The 25,991-nt window shown below is 37.1% G+C and overlaps 1 protein-coding gene across 1 annotated transcript in view; it reads left to right on the top strand.

The window, feature by feature from the left end:
• The window catches only part of CCDC88A (coiled-coil domain containing 88A), a 77,600-nt gene extending 54,253 nt beyond the window's left edge, over positions 1 to 23,347 (top strand). The window contains exons 20-33 of the mRNA XM_010281928.1: positions 2,216 to 2,493; positions 2,698 to 2,841; positions 3,846 to 4,032; positions 4,403 to 4,548; positions 5,139 to 5,231; positions 5,421 to 5,635; positions 11,376 to 11,459; positions 12,511 to 12,714; positions 13,020 to 13,091; positions 14,070 to 14,150; positions 15,665 to 15,930; positions 17,572 to 18,061; positions 22,381 to 22,480; positions 23,030 to 23,347. Coding sequence (XP_010280230.1) covers positions 2,216 to 2,493; positions 2,698 to 2,841; positions 3,846 to 4,032; positions 4,403 to 4,548; positions 5,139 to 5,231; positions 5,421 to 5,635; positions 11,376 to 11,459; positions 12,511 to 12,714; positions 13,020 to 13,091; positions 14,070 to 14,150; positions 15,665 to 15,930; positions 17,572 to 18,061; positions 22,381 to 22,445 — 2,325 coding nt within the window. The 3' untranslated portion in view covers positions 22,446 to 22,480; positions 23,030 to 23,347. The remainder of the gene's footprint in view (positions 1 to 2,215; positions 2,494 to 2,697; positions 2,842 to 3,845; positions 4,033 to 4,402; positions 4,549 to 5,138; positions 5,232 to 5,420; positions 5,636 to 11,375; positions 11,460 to 12,510; positions 12,715 to 13,019; positions 13,092 to 14,069; positions 14,151 to 15,664; positions 15,931 to 17,571; positions 18,062 to 22,380; positions 22,481 to 23,029) is intronic.
• The last annotated feature ends 2,644 nt before the right edge of the window (positions 23,348 to 25,991 follow it).

The raw sequence follows: 25,991 nt of genomic DNA, 5'->3' as shown, positions 1-25,991 counted from the left end.
CTGCCCCCCCCCCCCCAATATTTAAGAAAATTAAATATTCTTCTTAATGGATCTAACACTTTCTGGAGCTCTAAGAATCAAAACTACTTAAAGGGAGACTACAAAGTCCACAATTCAGTAGAAATAGTAAACGATGTCAGAAATGATGGAGGGTGGATGGAAATCAGAGTGAAGGAGTCTTTTAAACGAGTAAACAAATAATGCTTTTTGTGAATGCCTCAAGTTATCATCCTGTCTCTTTCTGGAAAGTAGAGCACAGTTGTACCACATACGCACTTTCTATCTACCACATTGAAATCTAATTAGTGCACAGGACTCCCCTTTGTGGCTGGCAAGCCTGTGAACAAAACAGAACATTTCTGCACACACTGTGTCTCATCTAGTTGTTAAAAATGAGTGCATGTGGGCATGGAAATACACTGTTTTAAGGAAATACACTGAGGGATGTATCTCTGGGATTCAGAACTCTTGAGTATTGTAATACCACTTGTCAAAAAAACCAGGAATATCTGTGTAGTTTCTTTCTTGCTTCGTGACTTGCACAACAGCACAGGCCTCTCCTATCTGATAAACGCGGAGAATGAATTAACTGTAGATGTTTGAAAGTATTGAGGCAATGAATTGTGAGGAGCAATCATTTTCCTCCTTTAATTTTTTGTTTGTTTGGTTGGGTTGGTTTGTGGTGAACCTCACCAAGCAATGTAATTTTTGTTGCCGGGGGTGACTGACTGATGTTATACCAAATAGAGGGAAAAAGGAGGAGTTCTTCCTTGAGAATTCAGCTATTTGCTCGTAGCTTCCAGGTGAGTTGCAAGACAACTCTACGTCAACTCTAAATCAAAAAGAAAGGTGAAATATGTTCATGAAAATAAGAGTGATTAGCTGTTAGCTAAATCTGAAGTGCAAACTAAACTAGTCTACATGGACTGTGTCAAAACTGTTCTTAGGCAACTGTAAATTCTTCTGATACCCATAAAGAACATACAAGAGAAAGGATGTCTTAAAGAATAAATGGGAATTCTGAACTAAATCAAGCCCGGAATTCAATCTGGGAAGTTTCACAGCATACACTTGCCATCAGACATTACTTCATTTCCAGTGAAAGGTTCAGCTTTCTCATCTGTAACAAAGAATGCTGCAGTTCCAACAGAAAGGGATTTGTTCCTTAGTAACGGCGTGCACTGGAGTGATAGATTTTCTTTTTTTTCCCCTTAATAGATACCCTGAGGGTATTAGAAGCCTCAGTAGTTTGTGGTTTTCATCTCTTGAGTAGGAAAGAGAAGGAAAATAGCCTAATAGAGGTCAGATTACAAGCATGTTAGGTATGATCAATTATTTAAGATATCCAAGGATTAGATAGGTTAATCTTTCCAGAGGCACACAAAGTAAAATTGTTGTTGGGTTTTTCAACCTGTCTAATATTGAAGGCTTTAATGCATTAATAGACATTAATACTGTTCCGACATAATTGTTGGAGAAATTGTTACTCTTCTACAAGAAGAGTACTTTCCACCAGATCTCGCAACGCATACATAAAGCGATGAACTGACATTACTGTTGTTGGAAGAGAACTGTGGATGCCAGTTCCTCATTAAAACAGAATATGGGTAGTTCCTTCAACGTGCTGTTGTTTTATTTCCCCTTCTCTCTTAAATGGATGCTACTGTTTGAAGTCTCATTGTAAAGGATATGTGGGTACAATAAGGGTTTTATGGTGACAATAGAGATTCTGTAAAATAAGGATTTAAAAAAAGTACATCTATGCCAGTATGAAAGTTCCTTTTATTTTAGTCATGTCACAGATCAGGTTTATGTGATATGAGGATCACTGGTGATCCATTTCTCTAAGATACTTTTCTGCTAGAACTGTTGATGCTGAGAGGAAAATGTGCCTCTCATCTAAATAGCATTTTAACATATTTGGAGGAAAATAATAATTTCATTCCTCCTACCCCATGTCAGTTTAAGCATATGCTTAAGTGCTTTCTTGCAATACTACTATAAAAATATTCTTGGAATATTTTGAATTGGAATTGTCTATTGGGATATAAGACAAAAAGCATTACCATTGAAGATGGTCAGGTAATGGAACAACTAGAAGGTTGCTAAGATGTTAAGGGTTAAACTCAAGAAATCTTTCAATAGGAGATGACGGACAAATTAATCCAGACTATGAAATTAATTTGCAACTCTTGTCAAATGTTTATGACTGCAGGTTGAAAATTCCACCCTTAATTCTCAAAGCACATCTCTTATGAATCAGAATGCACAACTGTTGATCCAGCAGTCTGCTTTAGAAAATGAAAATGAGTGTGTGCTCAAGGAACGTGAGGATCTGAAATCATTGTATGATTCACTTCTCAAAGATCATGAAAAACTGGAACACCTGCATGAACGCCAAGCTTCTGAATACGAATCTCTGATTGCTAAACATGGAAGTCTTAAATCTGCACACAAAAATCTGGAGGTGGAGCATAAGGACTTAGAAGATAGGTAAATACTAATATGCATGAGTAAAATTAGAGTCTGAGATTCCTGAGCAAAAACCAAAAAATGCTGTATAGCCAGTATGAATGAAATTGGTATTACTCAAATATAACATTAAGTTCCTAAAACTTTGAGAGATCACCTTCTCAAAATAATCCATATTTTCTTGTCATTACAAAAAAGAAACTCAAATAGGATTTTTGTTTGCAGGTACAATCAGTTGCTGAAACAGAAAGTGCAGCTGGAAGAATTGGAGAAAGTACTCAAGACAGAACAGGAGAAAATGCTGCAGCAAAATGAAAAACATGAAACTGTAGCAGCAGAGTATAAAAAACTTCGTGATGAAAATGAAAGGTAAAGCAAAAATCTGGTATGTGTATTAGTAGAGCTATGAGCACTTGCCAGTGCAGTCTAAACAAGTGTTGTATCCTCTCAGATTTCTTAATAACTGATGCTGCAATTCAGGACATTTACCATCCATACCTTATGGCAACCCCACTCTGTTGGTCTGTGATACAATCATTTTAGAAAAACTGGGGAGGGGAAAACCCACACAAAAAATAATTATTACAGCCTAAGGGTACAGAATTCTGCATAGCATCTTGAGGAGCGTCAGGCCACGCGCTGTGCAGTATGGTTGTGGGCTGTACAGGGAGGAAACCACTCCGCCTGAGTTGCTTAAGGGGCAAGATAACTGAGGTTAATGCCAGTAGCAGTTAGAAGTGCCGTGGGTGGCGAAGCCCTGCTTGACCCCTGCAGCTGAGGTATAGCTTGCCATAAGTAGTCAGGTTTAACAGTAGTATTTACACAGCATGACACTTCTTCCCTTCAAGAAGTTAAGATTTGTTCATCTGGCAAAGAGGCTCACAATTAAATGCCTCCTACCTTTGGTGGAGTGTGAGGAGGATTAGTAGGAACTGGAGGTTGTTTTGAGAAAGGGACACAGCAGGGACAAAGGGAGCCCAGGAATCGGTATATACAACCTCCATGATTGCCAAAGTTTGGACCATCCCTATTTACTTACTGTTTTGTGTTGGCAAGAAATTCTAACTGTTTTCTAAGTTTCTTGTATTTTGAAAAGTGGCGTCTTAAAACTAGTTGTGATGTCTGCATTTAGAAATCCTCCTTTATTTTTAAACATACGGAGAACCCAGAGCGTTTGGCTTAAAGGCAGAACGCATACCTAGGAAAATGAGGCTGAGATGACTTGCCTACAGTATGTGATAGTAAGAATTTTCAATATGTATTCTATGGAGTAGTATAGAGCCCTGAAAATGTCACGTTTCGGAGGGAGTGTGGGTAATGAATACATTTGCTTCTATCTGCATGTATTCTTTTATGGTGTCTTTTAATTCCAGGCTTACGCATACATACAGTCAGCTCTTTAGAGAGAATGAAGTTCTCCAAACTGATCATAAGAATTTGAAAACATTATTGAACAATTCCAAACTAGAACAAACACGATTAGAAGCTGAGTTTTCTAAACTCAGAGAACAGTACCAGCAACTGGATATTACATCTACAAAACTAAATAATCAATGTGAGGTATGTGACAATTATGCTATTTTTCATGACTGGTATAATTGTAATATTTATATAAGTGTATTTGTAGATATATAAAATCATATGAAGTGCTTGAGAATTAGTCATTTGGTTTATAGATAATGAAGTGGGTCTGAAGGCAAATTAATTTGCCTGTTGTACAGGCAATAATTTGGACTCGGGTAAACTGGTTGAAGTTTTTTAAAGCATCAAAGAGGCTTTTATCAGTTCAGTCATGATTTAGTTAAGTTTTCTGTTTTGATTTGACTATTAAAACCCTTTGTAGACCTAAATTTTCTTGATAATTTCATTATCCGTGTGTAAGATATGCTCACATATATATATGCATGTACCATTTCATGTATTTTAACAGCTGCTTAGCCAGCTTAAAGGAAATCTGGAGGAGGAAAACAGACATCTACTAGATCAAATTCAGACATTAATGCTACAGAATAGAACATTACTTGAGCAGAATATGGAAAGCAAGGATCTCTTCCATGTAGAGCAAAGGCAGTACATGTGAGTTTTAAAAACAATGAAATGACTGTGATTAGTGCAGTTACACTAATACCTTTTTTTACAGCTTCTGTTTTATATAGAAATTAACATGTACGCTACTTCTGAAATGTTTCTCTTTTTAAAATAAACATTCTAATTATATGTGAAAAGTGGATAGACTATGAACGTTATATTAGTTCTAAAGCATTGGTGCAACTGTATTTGTTACTGATTACGCAAATGTGGAATAAAAATGTTATTTATTCCACAGTAATCTGTAAACTTTTTTAGTGAGTTTGAGAGAAGAGAAAATGTGCTTGTCTGAATGATTCTGTTAGAGTCTACATGCACTTCATTATTATTTTTAAAAAGGGGAAAAATCTGTTGTGTAATAAAGGCAAATGGAAATTTTTTAAATTCTATATCATAACGTTAAATGTAAGAGTGCTTGTTTGCTCTATCTCTTAGTTTTTCAATAAGAAACAAGCGTTACAGAAGAATTCCTTGCAAAAAGTGACAACTTTCAGATAACAGATACTCAAAGGAACATGCTACTGACACATTATATATACATTTTTGAAGCCTACATTATCACTAATTTCTGTTTACAGTGACAAGCTAAATGAATTAAGGCGACAGAAGGAGAAATTGGAGGAGAAGATAATGGATCAGTATAAATTTTATGAACCATCTCCGCCAAGAAGGTACTGATTTATGTGGTATAAAACTAAACACAAATCTAAAACATGACATACCTATTCTGTTCCAGCTGAAAATCAAGATTTCGTTAAACTTCAGGGGAGCAGAATCATGTCTGTGTTCTTGCATACAACTTGGGAAAAGTCTGAAGGCATAAGTAATGTATTATAAATGTACTGTATTATTGATAACAGAAGGGGCAACTGGATTACTCTGAAAATGAGGAAGCTGATAAAATCTAAAAAGGATGTTAATCGAGAACGTTTGAAGTCTGTGACCCTTACGCCTACCCGTTCAGAATCCAGTGAAGGATTTCTTCAGCTGCCGCACCAGGACAGTCAGGATAGTTCCTCTGTGGGCTCAAACTCTCTTGAAGATGGCCAGACCTTGGGGACCAAAAAGAGTAGTAGTGAGTACTGCAAAAGATTTTTTTTCTTTTGATAATCCTTGGCTAAATGTCTTTTTGATATGATTAAAAATTAAGAGGTGCTTGGAAAAGGCTGTGTGTTTTGCAGGATTTTTAAAGGTAATTTTTAAAGTGTTCAGGAACTAAGCCTGAGTTCATTTGTTAATGACAGATGTACACGATGTCTTGCAAACTCCTTGAGTGTTTGGGCAGGAACTAGTTTTTAGCATTTCTGTAGCTCTAAATGTAAACGTTAAAGTACATTTACAGTGCTTGGGTAGGATGAAGCAAGCACTGTTACTGGGTCAGACGAGCAGAATTTTGGATAGAGTGTCAGGTGCCACCACTAGGACCCTGTTTTGTTTCTCCCTCTTGTTCCAGCATGAATCCTTCCCCTGTCTTGAAAGGCTTTCCAGGCTGTGGCTGTGCCAACATCCTTTAGTTGCTAAAAAGGTCTGAAGGTCTTCCTCTAGCATCTCACAAAACCAGCAATGAAGTATTTTGATAATATTTGAATATGCAATAGGAAGAGTTAATGTAGAGACATTAAAGACTCTCATTTAACCTGTTAAAAAGATGTGAATTGCTACTGATCCTAAAGATTAGAGTTAAGTGGCCGAAAGGGGGACTGCGGAGGGTTACAGTGGTGTGGATAGAATATTCCAGACACAATTTGCTAACCTTGAAGAGCCTGATGGCCATCATATTAGAATGCTCACAGTATAAAAGGCCAGATTCTGTGCACCACGTACATTTCTTACCTATATTTTTTGTTACCCACTCTCGTCATGAATCATAAACTGACAAATTTCTCACAACTTGAGAGATAATATTATAGCCAAGTTATCTGGTTGTAATGATTCTATTTAATAACTATGCACCAAAAGCATTTTGGCTGTGCATGTAAAAGCATCAGGATACATGTGTATTAACATTTGCTTAAAATCTTTGTAATACTTTTTAAAAATTTAATGTCTTGGGTTTCAAAAGACAGCAGATCAATATTCTGGTTTTTGTGCCAGCTATGAATTTGCTGTGTTAGTAATCATTAAAGCCATTATGATGTACTTTTTTCTTCAGTGCTTATTGCAGAAACTTAGTCAAAGTTAAAAACATCTGAAAACGCTACTTCAGGGACACTTTTTTTGTGAGTATTTTTTAATAACTGAAGAAAATAATAAGTTCAAGGGTACCTTTTATCACTTTGATTGCTAACTTGTCAATTTGGAAAGCTTAGCATTTTTCAGTGTAAGGACCTGTTAAGGTTCAAAACAGGTACTTTTGACTTTTAAAAAAAGCAACTGTTGCTTTTACATAGAAACTGAAAGCCTTGTGGAATTCAGGAGTGACTGAAGAAGTGGATGTGTTCTCAAGTGTGTTCGTTTCAATCAAGAATGTGCACGCTTTGTTTTCAGACCATCTGCATCTGTGTCAATGATTTCATGTTCTTGGAAGGGCTCTTTTATGTGACAGTTTTCTTTGCATGATACTTGGGACCTTGTAGTGTGCAGTTACCCTCGTGGTCAAGCCATGGTTGAGGTTACGGTGGCTGATCCTCAAAAGAGGTTTGAAGTTGTTCAGACCTCATTAATTTTCTACTCCATGGACCTTGTTCATGTTCCCCTTAATTCAGTGTACTCCCCTTAAATCCAGTGTATTTATCCGCAAACTGCAAGGGCTTATCTAATTCTAGTTCCTGACCTTCCTCCATTACACGTCACCATGGAAACCACAGTTTTTGATAGAATTTGGATTAGTTATGTGCCCGTTCAATGCTGACAATCTTAACAAGATAGTTTGCGTCTCACAAAGTTAAGGGAATACCTTAGCATGAGAAGTACCCCTAATAGTGCACGTTTTGCAGTCTATTTCTTCTGCTTTTAGAATGACTGTAAATCCTAAATATCAAGATACTGTGGCTCCTTTCTTTTCTCTAAGAAGTGGCTTGGCAGTACCGGCTTCCACTGAAAGAAGCTACAAGAAAGAGAAAACCTGTAAGTTGCCGCCTGTCTGTGCAAATGCTCAAGTATTGTAGCTTTCCACACTGGTTGAAGGCAGTTTTGGGCACTGGAAGACACAGGTTCTGTTCCACCCTGATCTCCTGTGCTTGGGAATGGTGGTGGTTCCAGAGGGAACTGCTGAGGTGAAATGTCCTGCATGTCCTTCAGTAGGTCAGAGAAGGCAGCTTACATTTGCCAAATTGCAGTCACTGGCACAAATCAGTGGTGTTCTCAGAGGACAGAGTATCTGACATAAAGTGATCTTTGAGATATATAGGTTTCCTACCCCATATCCCCCGTCAGAGAAAGCGAGAGGAGATATTGATTCCAAAGTGAATTATCCTGCTGCTACCCCTACTGATAAACAGATTGGCTATGTGAAATCTGTAGATTTTCTCCTGTTTTTGTAATACAGGACGCTTTCTCATGCAAATGTTTTAAAGAGACCTGTGCTCTTACAAAGATAGGCGGTCTCAGTGCAAAAATCAGGTTACGTTGTTCTGCAGAGAAAACAGCACCTGAGGGGTCTTAGAGTGCTTGAAGCCCTTGTCTGCTTCCAGAGGCCCTCTGGAAAGGAGGGGGTGCCTGTATGGCTGTTACTGCATGCAGCGCAAGTGAAATCTCGCGGGCAGTGTGGGCACTGTATGCTCCTCTGCCTGCAGCGTTTCACTTGTGATTTTCATTGCTGTGTTCAGTGATTGACTCAGGTGAGGACCGTGGATTTGCCATCTGCTTTGTGCAGAGCCTTTTTTCTCAGGGGCGATGGGAATACCATTCTGAGATTTTTGCAGAGAAAACTCAAGGCAGGCAAGTGAAATTTTTGGTTCCCCCCCCCCCGGAGAAAAACAGGTTGCTTTTGCTAGCTTCCACTTTAGCCATTTCAGATCGTTAACAATGTCCCAAGGAATAAAGGCTATTAGTAAGCCTGTCATCTTTGAATAGTAGTACCAGTAGCAGACACATTGTATCATACTGGAAGTAAAAGAAGTATACTGGGCTCCATTTTCTATAACCAAAACATTTCGAAGTTGTCTGCCTAACATTTTCTTGTGTACATGAATAAAACGAATTGAGGATTTTAATAGTATCCATACAGAATTCCCCAGAGTATTTCTGGCAAACAGTAGGAAGATTATAAAATGGGAGATTTCCTGATCAGTGGAGGAATTCTGCAATACTCATCATTCATTCTCAGCTCATAAAGCAAGAGCATGTTCCTAGAATGCTGAAAAGAGAAAGAAAAGTTAATGAATTATAACTAGAGTTCTTTGAGGAGATGATTACTAAGACCAAAATAGTCCTCCTACCATCCTGTTTTTAAAGTCCGATGAAATACAGGTGTAAAGAGCTAAAGCTGCCTAAGCTACACTTTGTGGTGTCGCATTTGTTTCTGCTCTAGCTCTGCCACTACAGTATTTTTTGCAGGACACTCCCTTAGTCGTATTCTATGCAGAACTTCTTTACGTAATTCCTCCTCTCAAGGAGGTTGCATTTTACCAAAGGACAGGTTTTGATGTTACAGGTTACCAAAGGACAGGTTCTGACAGGACACCAGTAGTTGCAGTGGAGTTTTCTGGTTGGTACAGTTGCTGAGAGCCAGAAGTCGGTCCTTTTGGAGGTGATCTGTGTTAATGAACAAGAATCACAGATGACTTGATTCTTGAACATCCTCTGGTTACTTTTCAGTAAGATTAGGCTGGGCATTTTAAATTAAGAGGGATCAGTTATCCTGTCTGTAAAGCATTATGGAAGCTACAAAAGAGTCATGTTTCACCATGGTGACGAAAAGTAGAAGAACAGACGTACCTCTTTGGTTGGATGGCATTAGTGCTTCAACTGATTAGTTATTTACCTGTTAGAAAATAGAAAGTTCACCTATTAGGAAACACCTGTCTGATGCTGTGCCTCATATTCCTCTGTCAGGGAGCTATTCAAAGCTATATATTTTCATATACACTTAGACAACATGCATGTCTCCTTTATGGCAGGTTTAGCAGCCTCTCTGCTTTTTTTGAGCCAATCATCATCTGTGTTTATGTTGGTTTTGGCTTATTTCCTCAGGATCTACAAGAGGAGTAATGCTTTGTTGATCTGGAGAAAAAAAAACCACACTCAACCCTGGTTATTTTTAAGTATCTACAAGTATATGTACATAATAAAAAATATCTGTATACTTACGTAGTGAATAATTTCAAGGTGAAATTGTACTTAGTGTACTCCTGTCTTATGTAGGTAGCACATGTGCCTTTTTTCTCCCTGTTTTTCCCCACCCCACATCATAAGGACCTGACATAGGAGGGTGTTTGCTGTTCTTCTCGGGTCAAGATAGAGTACCTTCTACAACGGAAAACTTCTGTGTGTGTTTTTGACACTTGTGGCTGTGCCACTCATGGAAGCTGTAAAATGCACTGCATTGTAAAATCTTACTCTAAGTGCAAACAGAATAATGTGATAGAGAGGGAGATTTATTTTTCTTTCACAGTAGTTCACATGCACTTGTAAATGCGTATGTATAACGCACTGCCGTATGGAATAGAAACTGCTGTATGACAAGCTGCTGGTTGGGCAGAAAACCAAGGCAAATAGCAAAGCACGTGTCCCAAAAATTACTTCAGAGAGAGAAAATAAGCAGACCTTGGGCTGATAGACTGGACTACACTGCTTTCATATCTGAATAAGAACTTTTTGGTGATTTCATTACGCGTTGCTTTCTGGATCTTCACGTGCCAGTTGTTTGCATGCGGTGCCTGTGTGCTTGGCAGTCAGCTGATGCATTTATCTGATGCTTCAAAATGCAGGTGTCTGCCAGTAATCAAGTTACTAATGCAGAATAGCTGAATCTAAGGACAAGATTAACTTGTGATTTCCCCCTCCTCCATCTTTTAATACTATTTGTAATTTTAACTCTGTTTCCTGATATTATGTAGCTTGATTTTTCTCTTAGCCCTCCCAAAATGTTACAGCAACACCCACGTTTGGATTTTCTTCTGCTATATATATATATCTTTTTAATCTTTGGTATTTTTTCAGCTAAAAAAATTGGTGTATACTATTCCAGACAATAAATCCTGATTTCATTTTTCTTATTACAGATTTGAAGTGGATTGTTGCAGTAAAATGTTAAAGTCACTGTACCCAAACAGTAGATTGAACATAAGGTCCATGTAATTTTTCTACGAGACAGTAGATGACCAAAATTATTAATGAGCGCAAAATGTAACAGATGAAGACTGATAATAGATTGTGTCCTACTAGAGATGCAGGGCAAAAGCTAAAAATAAAAAAATAATGATGTCAACATATTTTAAAGCAGAAGTTGTACTTAGTTGCTTTAATTTTAAGCTTTTTTTGCTTCACATTTTTCATTATGTTCAAGAAATGTTATTTTCCACAAAACCTATATAATCGTCAATTGCTATAATCATCTGGAAAGAAGTTACATTTATTTTTTCAAGAGCTTGACAGTTAGAACTTTCAAACTGTATTACACTCTTCACCATTATTTTCGGTGCGTTTCTGAGTATATTAAAGTTTTCATAGTGTAGTTTTCATATTTCAATGTAGTTTTCATATTTCATTATCACACAGAAGCATGAGAATGATAGTTTTTAGCATAGCATACATAGCTTAAACTCAGACATTCATTTCTGTCCTTAGTTTCAACATTTAACTTCCATCTGTTCTTCTCCCTTTTTTTCTTTCATTTCCCTGTTTCCGTTTTTCCTCATGCTATGACATAAAAGTGGTTGCACTGAAAAGACTGCCCTTTTTGAGGAACAGACCGAAGGAAAAAGACAAAATGAAGGCCTTCTACCGTCGCTCCATGTGTAAGACTTTATGACAGTTCAGCTTCTTTTAAATGGCTACACTGGCTTCCATTACTAATTTTTCACTAACCTCTCCCTGGACTGCGCTGTATTTTTCCTCCTATTTTGCAATGTGCAAGTCCTGCTACAATACAAGGAGCTGGAGTTTTTTCTTTTTTTCTTTTTTCTTTTTTGTTTTTAACTTTGGCACTGAATACTTTATATATGTGCACATGTGCACACACGTACACGTACCCACACATGTACATGCACAAACACATGCACATACATATATATATTCAGTGCATTGTGATTGCGTATATTTGTATACATAGTTGTCTATATACACGTGTCTCTGTGTATATAAATTTACAGTGCACTGTGTTAACATGAATAGTTCTAAATTACACATTTCATAAGCCTTTTGTTAAGAATTCACTGTAATTTTTTGTTTAAAGAAGGTGTAGAAACAATAGTGCAAGGCTGTATGGTGGTCTGTCACTCTTCAAGTATTCATCAATTGTTGTTGCCAAAATGTTGTATTAATTTATTTTATTTTTAATGAGAGGTGGACAATTTTCTCTAGTTTTGTGAAGCATAAAGGTGAATATCATCAGATGTCATCATTTTCAGATCCTTTTATTTGTTACTATGTAAAATACAGTATTCCTGCAGTAAACTGCACTGTACAAGGATCCCGTATCATTGTTGACATTCTATTGTATTAGCACCTTTTCCCATTTGACCCTTATCCATTCCATTTTATCACTGCAAACAGTATATCAAAGCTTCTAACATCTATATTACGTATCATTGCAGCGCAAGCATGGCGATTATACCTAATAGTATCAGTTTTAAGATCCATACTGAGCTGAAAGAAGTCTCTGACTTATAACACTTCTCATTCATTGAGCTGATTGCATGTCATAACATGGATGATCTTGTGTTTATATCTTCCAGTATTCAACATGCTTTAATGCTTAGAAAACTGTCAAACTATTTTGCAATACAAAATAAGAACAGAAGCAAATACATTGACCATGCTGATCATCTGCTTTCATTTGCATCCCAGCCATGAATGACCTGGTGCAGTCCATGGTCCTAGCAGGAGGACAATGGACAGGTAGTTCTGAGCATCTGGAGGGTCCTGATGATATATCTACGGGTAAAAGGAGGAAAGAATTGGGAGCTATGGCCTTCTCTACCACAGCTATCAACTTTGCAACTGTCAACTCTTCTACAGGCTTCAGATCCAAGCAGTTGCTAAATAATAAAGGTATAGGTAGAAGCGTTTTGCACCGTGATGTGACTGTGTGTAACAACAATTTCATATAAATATTGGTTTTACTTGTATTTTAAGCTTTTCAGCAAAAAGCAAACTTAATTATTAAGATGCAGTGCTAAAATACCAAATAGGTTTAATAACTGCAGTTATAAAATGTTTCAGGATTTTTGCTACAGAATGTTACTTAAGTAAAAATGGATTGGTTTGAAGAATATTTTAGTATATTTTACAGATGATAAACATCTCAATAATCTTTTCATTTTATTTTACATCATCTTTTATGTGTCTGTGTATAGATACTACATCCTTTGAAGATGTAAGTCCACAAGGTATTAGTGATGATTCTAGTACGGGATCAAGAGTTCATGGTAAGATGTGAACTTTAATTAAATGAATTAAGGATATAATATGTGAATGTTAATGAAGTTTGCAAAAAAAAAAAAGTGAATGGCATTGTTACAAGTGAGCATGCTTTCTGTGATTTGCATATCTCTTGAATGTGTAGTACCATTTCTTCAGATTAATTCTTCTCTTAACTACTACATCAGGTAGATGTTCTATATCTCTAGTAGAAGGTATCTATAAAGTGCATCTGAACAGGATCAAAACATTTTCCCTTTTAAAAATGTATTTGGAGTTAATAGTAAAATAAAAGAAGTTACAATTTCAATCCTAAAAAAACCAAATCCAAATCTGGCCTGAATTTTTCAGTGTTTATTGTTCAACAAAACCTAAATTTGTCATATGCTGTACTTTATAAATTCACTACATGTTCCTTCAAGCAAAGCTATGAAGTGGAAGATTAATAGATTTGTTAGAAGTGAAGTTTTAACTCTTATATAAATACTTAAAATTAGTATGAGCAACAAACACTTTTGAAGATAGTAACAGAGCATTTCCCTTGTATTGGATAGGAGTACAGGACATTATCTGTGCAGATGCTCTTGCTCCTCCTGTTCGTGGCATTTCAACAATGTGCAAGGTTCCTTGCCAAATCTGTTGTAAGTGACCTGATCACGAGCAGCTCTCTGCATGCCCATCCTTTCATCTGTAAAACCCTGGTTTCCCACTAACCAATCAGTTTCAATTCTAAATGTGCACTCTATTTCTCTCTTCCTTGTACTTTACTATTCCTGTAGTGCCCTTTTCTAAAGTGTCCTCTTGGACTGCCTGGAAATCCCTTCGCTTTCTGATCTGTAAGAAACCACTTTGTTGACAATGGGCATGCTCAGCCTCTGAAATAGTGCATGATTCCTGCCTCTGAGCATTCTGTGATCAGAATGTAAAGGTACCGTGTCATCTGCTAAAATTTTGTTCATCATGGTGTCTCCTAATTTTCCATTTAGCTTCCAGACCAGCCAGCCTTGATAGTGGCAGAACATCCACTAGCAATAGCAATAACAATGCTTCACTCCATGAAGTCAAAGGTATGCTGCTGTAGGTGAATTTACATATGTGCTTCATTTCCATTATTTTCTCTGTAAGATCATCTATATAGGTTAAAAACAAAACAAAACAAAACAAACCCAAAAAACCCACAAAAAAAACCCACAAAAAAACCCACAAAACACCCAACCAAAAAAATTCCTACAACACACCACGGCATGTTTTTCTTTACGCATTTTATAGCCTTCATTCCCCAAATGAGGAAAGTATACAAGTATTAATAGAACTTGTTTTTAATAAATATTAAAAAGGTGATATTAGTATATGTTTCAAACTATTTTAAACCAAACCTAACACAAGTAACAATGTTACAAAATAAGAATTCCACCCAAATTACTTTAAAGTTGCTTATTTTTAAGGAGACAAGTTGCTCCATTTTTTCTTCCTAGTATCCTACTGTGTGTGCACTGCTGCTGTATAGTGTACAACACAAACCAGACGAAATGGTGTATGTAATACTATCCTGTAAACTTTTCTATTTTGTTTTAAAAAGATAAGTAGCATTCCTTAACAATATTAATTGTTAAATTGTTAAAATAAATTTCATATATTATAAGCCTTGATATATTTTTGTTTATAATGGCCATTCTGGCTGGAGACCATTGTACATGCTAGACTAGAACGCTGCCAACTCAAGGCTTCATTTAATATTCATGGCTTGCATTCATTAAACAGTATCTCTTGTTGGAAATTTAGAGGTGAATGCTAGCTTAAGATTTTTATTAGTTTATTTTCTGTCTGTTTGATTATTCCTTTCTGTAAAAGATTCTTTGAGGTATTCTTTGAGGCCCCAGTTTCCACACAGTATTAGAAATTTCTGCTGTAAACAGTTTCTCTTTCTTCAAACTTAGATTGATGTCTTGGAGTAACATGAAGTAGGAAATACTTGATTATTCATCAGTATTTTTTCAGCAATTCACAGTTACTGAATAAAAAGAGTTGCCGTTGTGGAATTTATTTTGTATTTAATGCCATATGTTTCCTTCACGTCACAGTTGTAATAAACTAGAAGTAATGGTAGAAACTCTTGGAGAAGCAGCATTCCTAAATGGTTCTTGTTGCAGAACTATGTTGAAGAAAATATTTTCTTTCCATTCCATCCTTCGTATTTCATTTAATGTAAAACTCATTAATAGTAAGTTAGAGTGTGAGACTCACAGTGATGCTGAACAAGAGTGGAGGCGTATCCTCGTACAAGAGGGAGTACAGTAGTATGTGGATGGAGGCCCAGATTATAAGTGAAAGATAGGGTATTTTTTAACCAAAAGGTATCATGTCACGTTTGAAGAGCTGTAAGAGGTAAGTCTGGGGAGTGTAATTGTATTAATAATCTCTTTGGTTTGAGTAAAAAAGGACAACTGGATTTTTAAAGTATTTTAAATAGAATTATTGTTAACTGAATCTGATTAATGTTCCAGATTCGAGTATGGTTATACTGTTTAACAGCTTTCATGTGTTTTTCTTCTGGAATACTAAATACCATTTACCCCAAAAGCAGGTGCAGTTAACAATCAAAGCAGGCCGCAAAGTCACAGCAGCGGAGAATTTAGTCTGCTACATGAACATGAGGCTTGGTCTAGCAGCAGCAGCAGTCCTATTCAGTATTTGAAAGGTCATACAAGGTCTAGTCCTCTGCTCCAGCAAAGAACACCTGAGTCACTGGACTGTCGTGGAAAACAGATCAAAACCGGTTCTCCTGGAAGTGAAGTTGTTACCCTGCAACAGTTTTTAGAAGAAAGCAACAAGAGTACCTCAAGCGAGGTTAGTTTAAAAAAATATTTTAACTCTATATTGTCCCATATATGGGCACAGAATTAGTAGAAGACTTAGAGTGAGTAGAATAGCTTTAAAAACTTTGTGGAGATGTTGATTACACCTGTGTTAAGTAGTGTGGACTGTATCCTGATAAACTGCACTTGCTGTAATACACACAAAATCATTTGGTATTTCGCAGCTTGACCCTTTCCGGGTTAGTGAATTATGTAAGAAGGTCGATCTCTACTGCACAAAACTGTCCAGTGTACTGATGCATGGTACGCTCATCAGGGTTCAGATGGAAGGCCGTAAACTCAAAGTAGGTTTACTTCTCTTCTTCCAGTTCAGCACTTCAGTAAGAGCTGTTGTCAGATCTGTCTTGCATCAACAGGAAGATGCTTTACTTCATTCCTTGAGGAGAGACTCTTGTCTGCTTCAGTTCCATCTATTTAACTCTGCTGGGCAAAAAAACTGGCCTTGGAGCTCACTGAAATCTGAGCGCAATAAGACAAAGAGAATGTTTCTCTAAATCAGTGACAGTTTGTTAGAAGCCCAAAAATCACCTTGTCTCTGCTAGTATTCTAGTTTCTTCATGACTAGTTCTTGAGTAGATCTATCTGAAACCTAGAAGCTCTAGGATAAAACATGCCAGTTACTGTGACTAGGGCCTATCAAGAGTAAGAGCAGATTCCATCTATTTTTAAGGACACAACTGAACTTGATAAGTATACATTCACCGCTGAATTGATTGGGGTAGTCTGTGACTTGAGTCTGGACTAAGTTTCTGTATTTTTTTGCTAGGTACTTAAAATGATCTCTCACCTATGGTCTTTCTTACAAGGATTTTTGGTTTTTAAGCATTACACAATACTCTTCTGGCAATAGAGATAAAAGAAACAACCTGAGTCATCAAGTCTAGCCCACTGCTGTTACGAATCACAGAATCCCTTTCATAGCATCACAGAATCATTCAGGTTGGAAGGGTATTCAAGAGGTCTCTTTCCAACCTTCTGCCAGAGCATTTCCTTAATGCTCTCTGCTTTCCAAATTGTCTCTTCTACCATTTTGAAAAAGATTGAAGTCTTTCTCCACTGAATCTGTGAATAGTATTCACCTAAACTGTTTTTTCTTGCTCTGAAGTCTTTTCTGCAAAAAGAAAAAATGGGGATGTGTCTGGCCCAAATTTTGGCACGAAGGGTGCCTAAAGGTTGTGTGTTTTGTATTACTTTCTGAGATTTTTGTCTTTATTATTTGAGTGTATAGAGAATTTAAGCTTGTAGCTCTGGATGATCAGTATAAGTTAAAATAATAGTCCATGTGAAATTCCTTAGGAAATATTTATGAGTGATGACAGAGGGCAAGTGAGTGAGAAGATGAACTTGAAGTTTTCATCATCTCATTTGTTGAGTTAATCAGTATTACAGGAACTAATTTCAGATAGTTGTGATCTTTCTGACAACTGGTTTTCAAAGTACTTGCTTGTAAGCTGTACAGAAAACTCCTGAGTATGTACCATAAACATTTAATACTGCTTTTAGATCTGAGACATTTTTAATTTTAATTTTTTCATTTGTGTCCATAAAGATTGCTTAAGAAATGTCAAAATTACAATTTATGAATTTATAAGATGCTTCATTTTTGTGACAGATGAAATCTACAAGTGAAGAGAATCTTTTAGATGAAGTCATGAAAAGCTTATCTGAGTCTGCGGAGCTGACGGGAAAGGAAAAACTAAGAAAACAGCCGTCTGCCGGTTGTGGTATTGTGAGATCATTAAGTGTAAAAAATACAGTTGATTTCTCAGATGGACAATCCATTAAACCAGAACAACTTGTAAGGCCCAGCCTTCGTAAAACTGAAGATACCTACTTTACTAGTTCTCCAATAAAATTTACATCAGGCACTCAAGGGAAGGCCAAATCAGTTAAAGACAAGATACAAGCAACTGTGTCACAGCGACAATCAAGAGATTGCAATCCTTATGCTACCTTACCTCGTGCAAGCAGCGTGATTTCTACAGCAGAAGGAACTACTCGAAGGACAAGCATTCACGATTTTTTGTCTAAGGACAGTAGGCAACCTGTGTCAGTTGATCCAGCACCATCCACCGCTGACAGAAGTGTTCCATCAGCCTCTAGTGAGTACTCAGCACACCAGTTACCCTCTAATTTTTTTCACTGTGTGGCTTACAGAGTAGATTGTGTTCCACAGAGCGATACAGCTAATACAGTTAAACCACGTAATTTAGGATGTAACTCTGATGTGCCTAAGACTTCAAGGATGGAAAGGTCAAATTTTCGTGACAGAACTTTGCTAAGCACAAATGTGTTTAATGATAAAGTCAGTATATCTGGTAATGACGGCACAGGCTCATTTACTGTGGCTCAGCCATTTTTATCCCTTAACACTGACTTAGTTAGTAATATAAGTGGATTTCCTCAAAGATCTACATCAAAAGCAACTGATCAGGCAAATCTGTCAGCATTTAGATCTGTACCGAAAAATCAAAACCCTTCTGCTAATCAGAAATCTGATCGTAGTGACCTACGGTCTGTTCTAACTAGTGAATTTGTTCCTACCACCTGTGTAAACACTAGTGAGGCTGAAACCCCGCTACTGGTTTCTGAAGATAATAAAACTGTGTGGTATGAGTATGGTTGTGTATGATAAGGAAGTTGTATTATTAAATATATATCTAGTCTCATACGACTTATAGGTGGTCTTCTCAATGTCCACTGGATTTAGAGAAAATTTCACTCCAATGACAAAATAACTTCTTGTTAGATCTGTGGGTTGTTGTTTTCTAAGAACAATGGCATAGGGCTCCATTGTGTACTCTAGCATGTTTGAATGTAAAATTGTAACCTCACCAAAGTTTGCATGAAACATTAATTGCACTGTATATATTTTGCATGCCTTCAAAAGTCTTTATAATACAAGCTATATTTTTATTTGTCACGCATTGCAAATATTTTGGTTTTTTTACTGTACGTTACTGAACGCATGTTAAACCACTCGCATGCTGCATTGCCCAAAAGGGCACAGTGAACAACACACTTCCCGGTACAAAGACAGTACTCTTGTGTTCGTGCTTTCAGAGGTACCAGTAGCACATTGATTATGTATTTGTAGTAAAAATATTCTTCAATATTTTCTTTCAAAAATGAGGTAGTAATGAAAAGAAGCATTTAGAGAGATTTCAGTGTCTTACCCTCTTCATTTATGCCATGTCCTGGCATAAATGCACTTTGCACAAGCAACAAGTTACAGCCCAATAATTCAGTGCCTCTAGCTTGCACAATAAGTATGTATTACTGTTCATACTTACTAAAATATTTGAACATGAATAAATACAAAGACCTTTCATAATCCTAAACATAAATGATAATTGTTATGAAGAGGTAATAAATAGTCACATGATGCGCAGCACTTGTAATGAAAAAATGACCCTTTCCACCTTTTCCCTTTTGTATGCTTTGTCTTTCCACGTCTGGTTTAGAAATGTGGTGAAGCGTACGGTTCTATTAGGAGTCAAATAACAGTTACATGAACTCCTTTGTGGTGTATGGTAATAAAAACCTGTATTGATTATGGTGGAAATTCATTTTTTCTTCTTAATAGAAGCAACACTAATATAATAGAAAACAAAATGTGTAACAAAATGACAGAAAAACTGTTAAATTAACATAGTTAAATAAAAGAAAAAATAACAAGTTTGCTTGCAAAATTATAGAACTATAGGAATGCTTAAGCCAATAACTCATTAAATTCCAGATGACCAACTAAAGAGAAATACTGAAAAGAAATTACTTAATATGCCACTGTGTCTGCAATTGCTTGAAACTTCTTACCCATAAATATAAACAGTTTAAAATTGTATCATATGTAAACTACAATTGCAGGAGGCTCTAGACATTAGCAATAGTTACTGACTGTTATTGTAGGCCAAAATCACATGAGCTATAAAAAAACCTGAATGAAAATATATCTAGAGGAACAATATTTAAAATTGAAAATAAATACTGAAAATAATGAATGTCATATTCTGATTTTTACAATTGAATTTATTTTGCCAGCAGTTTTGTGGCAGTCATGGTTCTGCTGCGTGGGTTGAACTTTAATTCCTTGGTGTTTAACTAGGGAGAAGTAGAAGTGCTGCAAATATACAGGTCCTCAAGGAAAAGCAGCAGACATACATATGTTAATCTATATGGTCTCCATTTCATACAGGAGAACTGTTAATAAAATGCAGAGATTGCCCTTTCCAGTGCTCCAGCTACATTTCAAGGTGGGGGAAAAGGAGTGAGGGGAGAAGATTGGATGTTTCAAAAACATTCTGTGGAGGGTAAAATTATTGTTTCAAAATGTAAAGCAGCCATCCTTTACCAGGTCTGCAGTCGTCCATTGTTACTGGGCTGATAAATTTCTCACTTCTCTTCCATGTTGTTCACAGCGTGCTGTTAGTTATTGCTGTATTCCCTCTCAAATTGTCTCACCATTAAAAAACCACACCAACCAAAATCTGAAATATAATCTTAATTTCACATGCATTTACTTTCACACAGATTAATGTTCCGATCTTGGGTTGTGTCACTTGACTTCATTTCCATTCATCTGTAAGATGTGTTTGAATGAGCTTCGAGTTGAACAGCGCTGTTAACTGAAGCGACGTGTGCATAACACATTTTTGCAAGTTATTTAAGGAATTCTAGAGAAAATCTTCTTAGCTCTGAGAGTACTTATAAACTCATACTTTGCTACCAGTATTTGTATTTTTACTCACTGATGGCAAGCCTGTGTCTTGCAGCGAGACTGCTTGTTATGATCAGAACAAAGTTTGTAGCTAGAGGTAGTATCTCTTATTTAGATCAACTGCTCTTGTTAGAGAAATTGGATAAGCTTTCAGGCATGCTGCTATCTCGGGTGCCAGCCTTGTCTTGCTTAGGTCCTTAGACTGTCACAGCTACAAAAAATTCCAGTATTGTCTCCAGATACATTTATTACGAACTCTCCAGCATGACCACTGAACCCCAATTGTAATCATGAGCAAGTCCAAGGTCTAAAGATAAATTTTAAAGGTGACGCCTGTAGATTTAAGTTAAAGCTTGCTATCCAGGCAACAAAATACTACTTTTTTTTTTTTCCTAGTCACTGCCCATGGGGCACTTCAGTTTGCATTGTTTCATTTCTTTTCACAGCACTAAGCTTTCACATACAACACAAATCAGATAGTGAATATTTACTTCTGATACTTGATGCCTTTTTAGCCCGCGTGTTACCTTAGTCCATTGGCAGGGTGTGGGGGGGCCAGCATTAAAACACCTTTCCTCTTAAACACAAAGCGCTTCAGCATAACCGTGTGTTAGTTGTCTTTGTAAGCTAGTGTCTCAGACCCTCCACAGGAGTTGTAGACTAACCTTGTCCAGCCCAAGCTACTATTTTGCATTGTTTTATAAACTTGTAACAAATTACATTTCAATTCTCAGGATAATAACTTTTCGTGCTCCTATTTTTGCTCCATTGAGTTCAGCTGCACCAGCAAAATCATGCTGCTAGAGGCTTTTTAATGTCTCTGAAAAATAAATTGTCAATGGTTTTTTTTATTATATATGAAAGAAAACAAATGTTTTCATGTACAGAAGGACTGTTTTTTCCTCCACTTTTTTGTCTTTACCCTTTAACAATACATACAACATTGAGGATGTCTCTCTTGGTCTATGCTCAACTAGTGCAAAGATCTGTGAAATTCTTTTCAGGTCCAGTCACTGCTGCTCCTCGGCCATTCAGATAGCTGGCTGTAAAACACACGGTGCACTTGCTCATTCCTTGGTCCCTGCTGCCTTTAAAAATGATAAGTTAGGACTTTGCATGGTAATTATAAAGAGTAAATATGTGGTTGCCAGCCAGAAAAAGGCTTTGTTGTTGAGGCTTAATAATTTGCTTGCAGTTAAAGGTTTGCTTGATGCTTTGCTTTAAGTGAATAGTAAATTAAGATGCTGCATTTTGCACGTTCAGGCTGTTGCATGCAAAGATAATTTTCTGTTTTGCAGAATTGAATGTGAGCATTTCTGTCAATATGTAGCAGGTAAAAAATGCAAAGGCGAGTTACATTCTCTGCTGGGTTCAGTCAGCCTTGATTACATCCGATTATTTTTTTTTTTTCCTTTCATACAGGCAGAAACTTAGGGTTAGTGTATCTAGAAGTTAAGTATATCTGATTGTGGCTTTGCAAATATTACCTGGTTATTCAAATGCTAAGATTAATTTTAAGGAGTGTAGTTGAGTAGACATATCCAGTGAATTTCTGCTATCCCTCTCCTCTGTCCTTTCCTCTAGAAAAAAAAGTGTTAATATATCCTTTTGCTCTACTAATGAGTAGAATGTATTTTAATGCATGAGGGTTTTTTTCATGTCCTGATAAACACAATGAATAACATAAAATGCTTTTCTCTGCAGATGTGGAAGCTATCCCAGAAAGCAGAAATTCAAAAAGCAGGTCTAGGGAGCAACAAAGCTCCTAATTCTATTACCCACTACATGAGATGTGGGCCAAGTGGTGAGTTTCCTGCCCAAAATGTAAATGAGATGAATTTCATTTACAGCAAACTAACAGCATTACATATAAGAACAAGTGCACATTGCATTAACCAGATGTAAATGCCGCTTGCTTAACTGGCTTCTGTCTTGCTTATTAGTTAAGCCAGAACAGGTTGGTTTACAGCAGTTCTTTTGCTTGTGTAGGCAGGGAACTTCATCCCATTTAGCCTTTTGCCTGTAAAAATTACATTTATTTTTCAAATTTCTTGAAGAAGAAAGTTCAAAGAAATCACATTAAGAAGTAATATTGAAGTCCGTTCCCTTTCTAGGGACAGATAAGTCTATAACAAAACGTTTTAGTTTTATAAAGTATTCTATACTACAAGGAAACTGCCTTTTATGAAGCTTGTCTTTGGCATTCTGTCCTTCTCTTGACTTCATTAAAACATCTTTGATGCATGCTGTTAGTGCTGTTAGTTCTGTTAGTGACTTAACTCTGTATTTTATACTTCACACTTTTAAGCTTTTCTTATGTTCTTTTCTCTTTCTACCTTTCAACTGAACACAGAGAGAAAAGTGTCCTTCAGTATCTCAGTATGAAGCCTTTATATCTGAAGTAACAAGACAGCGACTGTAGGAGTCATTAATAAAAATTAAGGGAATTTTTTTACATTCTTCGTGACTAGAGCAGGCAAGAAATAAAAACCTACCTTCCTTCCTTCCTTGAATCAAGGAGCTCTACTGGAGTCTACTGCCGAAAATTTGTAGATGGTCTTAGGAATTATTGCACATTGCACTGTTAAGATCTACTGAATAAAGGACAGTTCTCATCTCCCTAAGGACCAAGAATTTTAAGGTCTCAAGAATTACTCCAGGAAAAAAAAAAACTTCTCTCATCTTCTGTTTATGAAATTAGCCACTAATTTGCTTAAGCTTCTGCTAATAATTAGCCAACCCCCCCATAACTAGTAGTTTATATTTACTTCTGTAAATCTAAAATAAATGCTGTAGTATTTTGTTGAAATTGACTGTATATACAGATACAAAAACCTCACAGCTTACTGGCACTTCGCTGCCTTATTTGGTTGGCATACTCTGCATGAAATTGCTCTTCTAAAAGTTTATGCTGATTTTTGTTGCATACTGCAAGAGAAAAATTTGTTTACATACATGAAAAAGTTCGATAACTAAGGAAAGCGGGAGTCATGGGATAATCGTATTATATAGAAATTGTTTGTCATTTGTGTTTTTCACATTCCCAAGTTATTCTGCATATATATATGTTCAGATGTTTCTGACAGGAAATTGTCAGGTATGATTTTTCTATAACTTTTATTTTAATATAAGGCTGTTTTCAACAAATGGCATTTCCAGGATAAGACTGTCTTATGATGTTTGTGTATTGACTTTTTTTTTAATTGTTTGTCTTTTGACATGAGCTGATTGTGGCTTAGGAGGTTTTTTGATGGTAAAAAGAAATGTAAATAATATCATATGCATTTTACAATCAGTTCCCCTTAGGGTTGGTTATCTCTTATTAGTAAGATACGTTTTGTTAATTACTGATTTATATTAAAGTCAACAAATGTTATTGGTACGTTCAGTGGTTGCATACATTTGTTGTCTTGGAAGCATTTGCAGAGAGCTCAAAGGAAGCGTACATGAACTTATAAGCAGATCCAAAATGAGTTACCGTAATTCTATTTTACTACAAACCAGTAAGCACATTCATATTCCTGTTCTAAAGGCTGAAGTTAACTGTGTCACCTCCTAGTGTCCCATCTTCCAACAGGCACGTAGATAACTTTCACCAATTTTCAGCAGCTACCTCCATGCACCCAAGCAAAGGTAAGCACGGCGTGTTTGCAGAACCAGGGTTGCGGATTCCCCGTAACTTGATCACGGTGCTGTGTGATCACGCCGCTACAGCTTCGTCAGCTTAGTAACAACATCTTGAGGCTTACGAGTTTTATCGTGTAGAAAGTCTCAAGGTGTCAGGGACAGCTGGAACAGAATCAGTTTTCACTGAAGAGAGAATGCAGTTCAACAGATCGAAAAATCATACTAGCAAGTCATTTTTTTTATTTTCCTGAAATTTTGTCCAAAAGGGGTAAAAAGAGGGAAGGTCAATAAGCTTTAGGAAGGGAGACTTTCTTGGGTTTTTTCCTTGAAGTGACTTCCTTCTGAAATACTTTTTATGATAAAACGTGCTAAAAGGTCTAGATCTAAACAGAATATGTTGTTTTTTACAATATAAACACTTGCTTCATCCTGGAATTGTTTTCACAGAGAATTTTAAACATTTTTGGGGTTTTTTTCTTAAGTGAACATAGGACCAATTTTGCAGCTTTCCACCATGTAGAATTTCCTTTCTTTCCCTGAAGACATTTCTGGTGTCTCATTAAAATAATTGGTTTATTTTGATTACCAACTCTCACCAGCATCCATTTCTGGTCCCTTTTTCTCGGTGTCAAGATTTTCACCGGTGTCAGTGGAAGCATGGTGATTTTTGCAGAGTATCAACGTAGATTAGCAACCCCAGGAGCGATCTGAAGCCCAGGGCGCTCCTGAAATCCAGCTCCACAATGGTTTTGTAGGCAGCCTGAGGTCAGTTGCATTTGGAATCCCCACCCCCCGTCGTAACCAATATGATGACATCTTTGAGAAGGATTTGGGGCATCCCAAGCCATGCAATGATGGCTACGAGACGTTGCCAGAGGGGCGGGTGGGGCGGACGGCAGTGGCCAGAAGAGGTGCGGTGTGTCCGGGCCGGTATTCCTGTATGCAGGTTAATTTGTGTGTTCCTGGGTGCACTCAAAGCTTGGGGCACAGCCGAGTTTCTCCCCCGAAACCAGGTGAGACAGACAGAGCCCTGACATGCTGTAGGGGTAAAGTACTCTAAGCAGTAAGAACATGGTGTGGAGCCCGATTTCTGCGCCGTTCCTGTACGGCAGTAAGGGTAGAGCCATTGAGACGGAAGGAAAAGTTGCCTTTACAGAATTTCATAGACAAAGATACAAAATCTGGAATGCCGGTAGCCCTTACTAGAGGCATAGCTGTTAGGAAAGAGAATTGAAATACCATAAATATTAGGGAAAATCTCTCTCGATTCTAAATTATGGTATTTTCAAGCTCGTTTCAGGATCTGATTGCGACTGGATTCTCCTAGTTCTCTTTGACAACCAAGACCTGATGCATTTCAAACTATTAAACCCTAACCATTTACTAGCGTCACTATTTTTAGAAGAACATGCATGTCTTGAATTAACAGATTTAAACTGTAGTGCCAAATGCTGTTTGTATTCAAAGACCCCCAGCAGTTGTGTGTGTTGAGGTAGATTCTCTGAGACCCTGGGAATTAGGCAAGGGTGGCATATTGCCGTGACTGCGGAGCACTGTCGGGCACATGTAACCTGCCCTCGTCACGGGTGGCTGTGCTGTTTTCGTCACACGGGCATCTCCTGACTTTTGTTGGCTCAGTTCTTTTCTGTATTCATTTGGTTCTCCAAGATTACCTGTCACAACTGCTA

This window comes from Phaethon lepturus, unplaced genomic scaffold (genome assembly GCF_000687285.1).
Source record: "Phaethon lepturus isolate BGI_N335 unplaced genomic scaffold, ASM68728v1 scaffold17082, whole genome shotgun sequence".
Lineage (NCBI taxonomy): Eukaryota > Metazoa > Chordata > Aves > Phaethontiformes > Phaethontidae > Phaethon > Phaethon lepturus.
The sequence above is the reverse complement of the archived record's forward strand: the minus strand, read 5'-3'. Positions and strand labels throughout refer to the sequence as shown.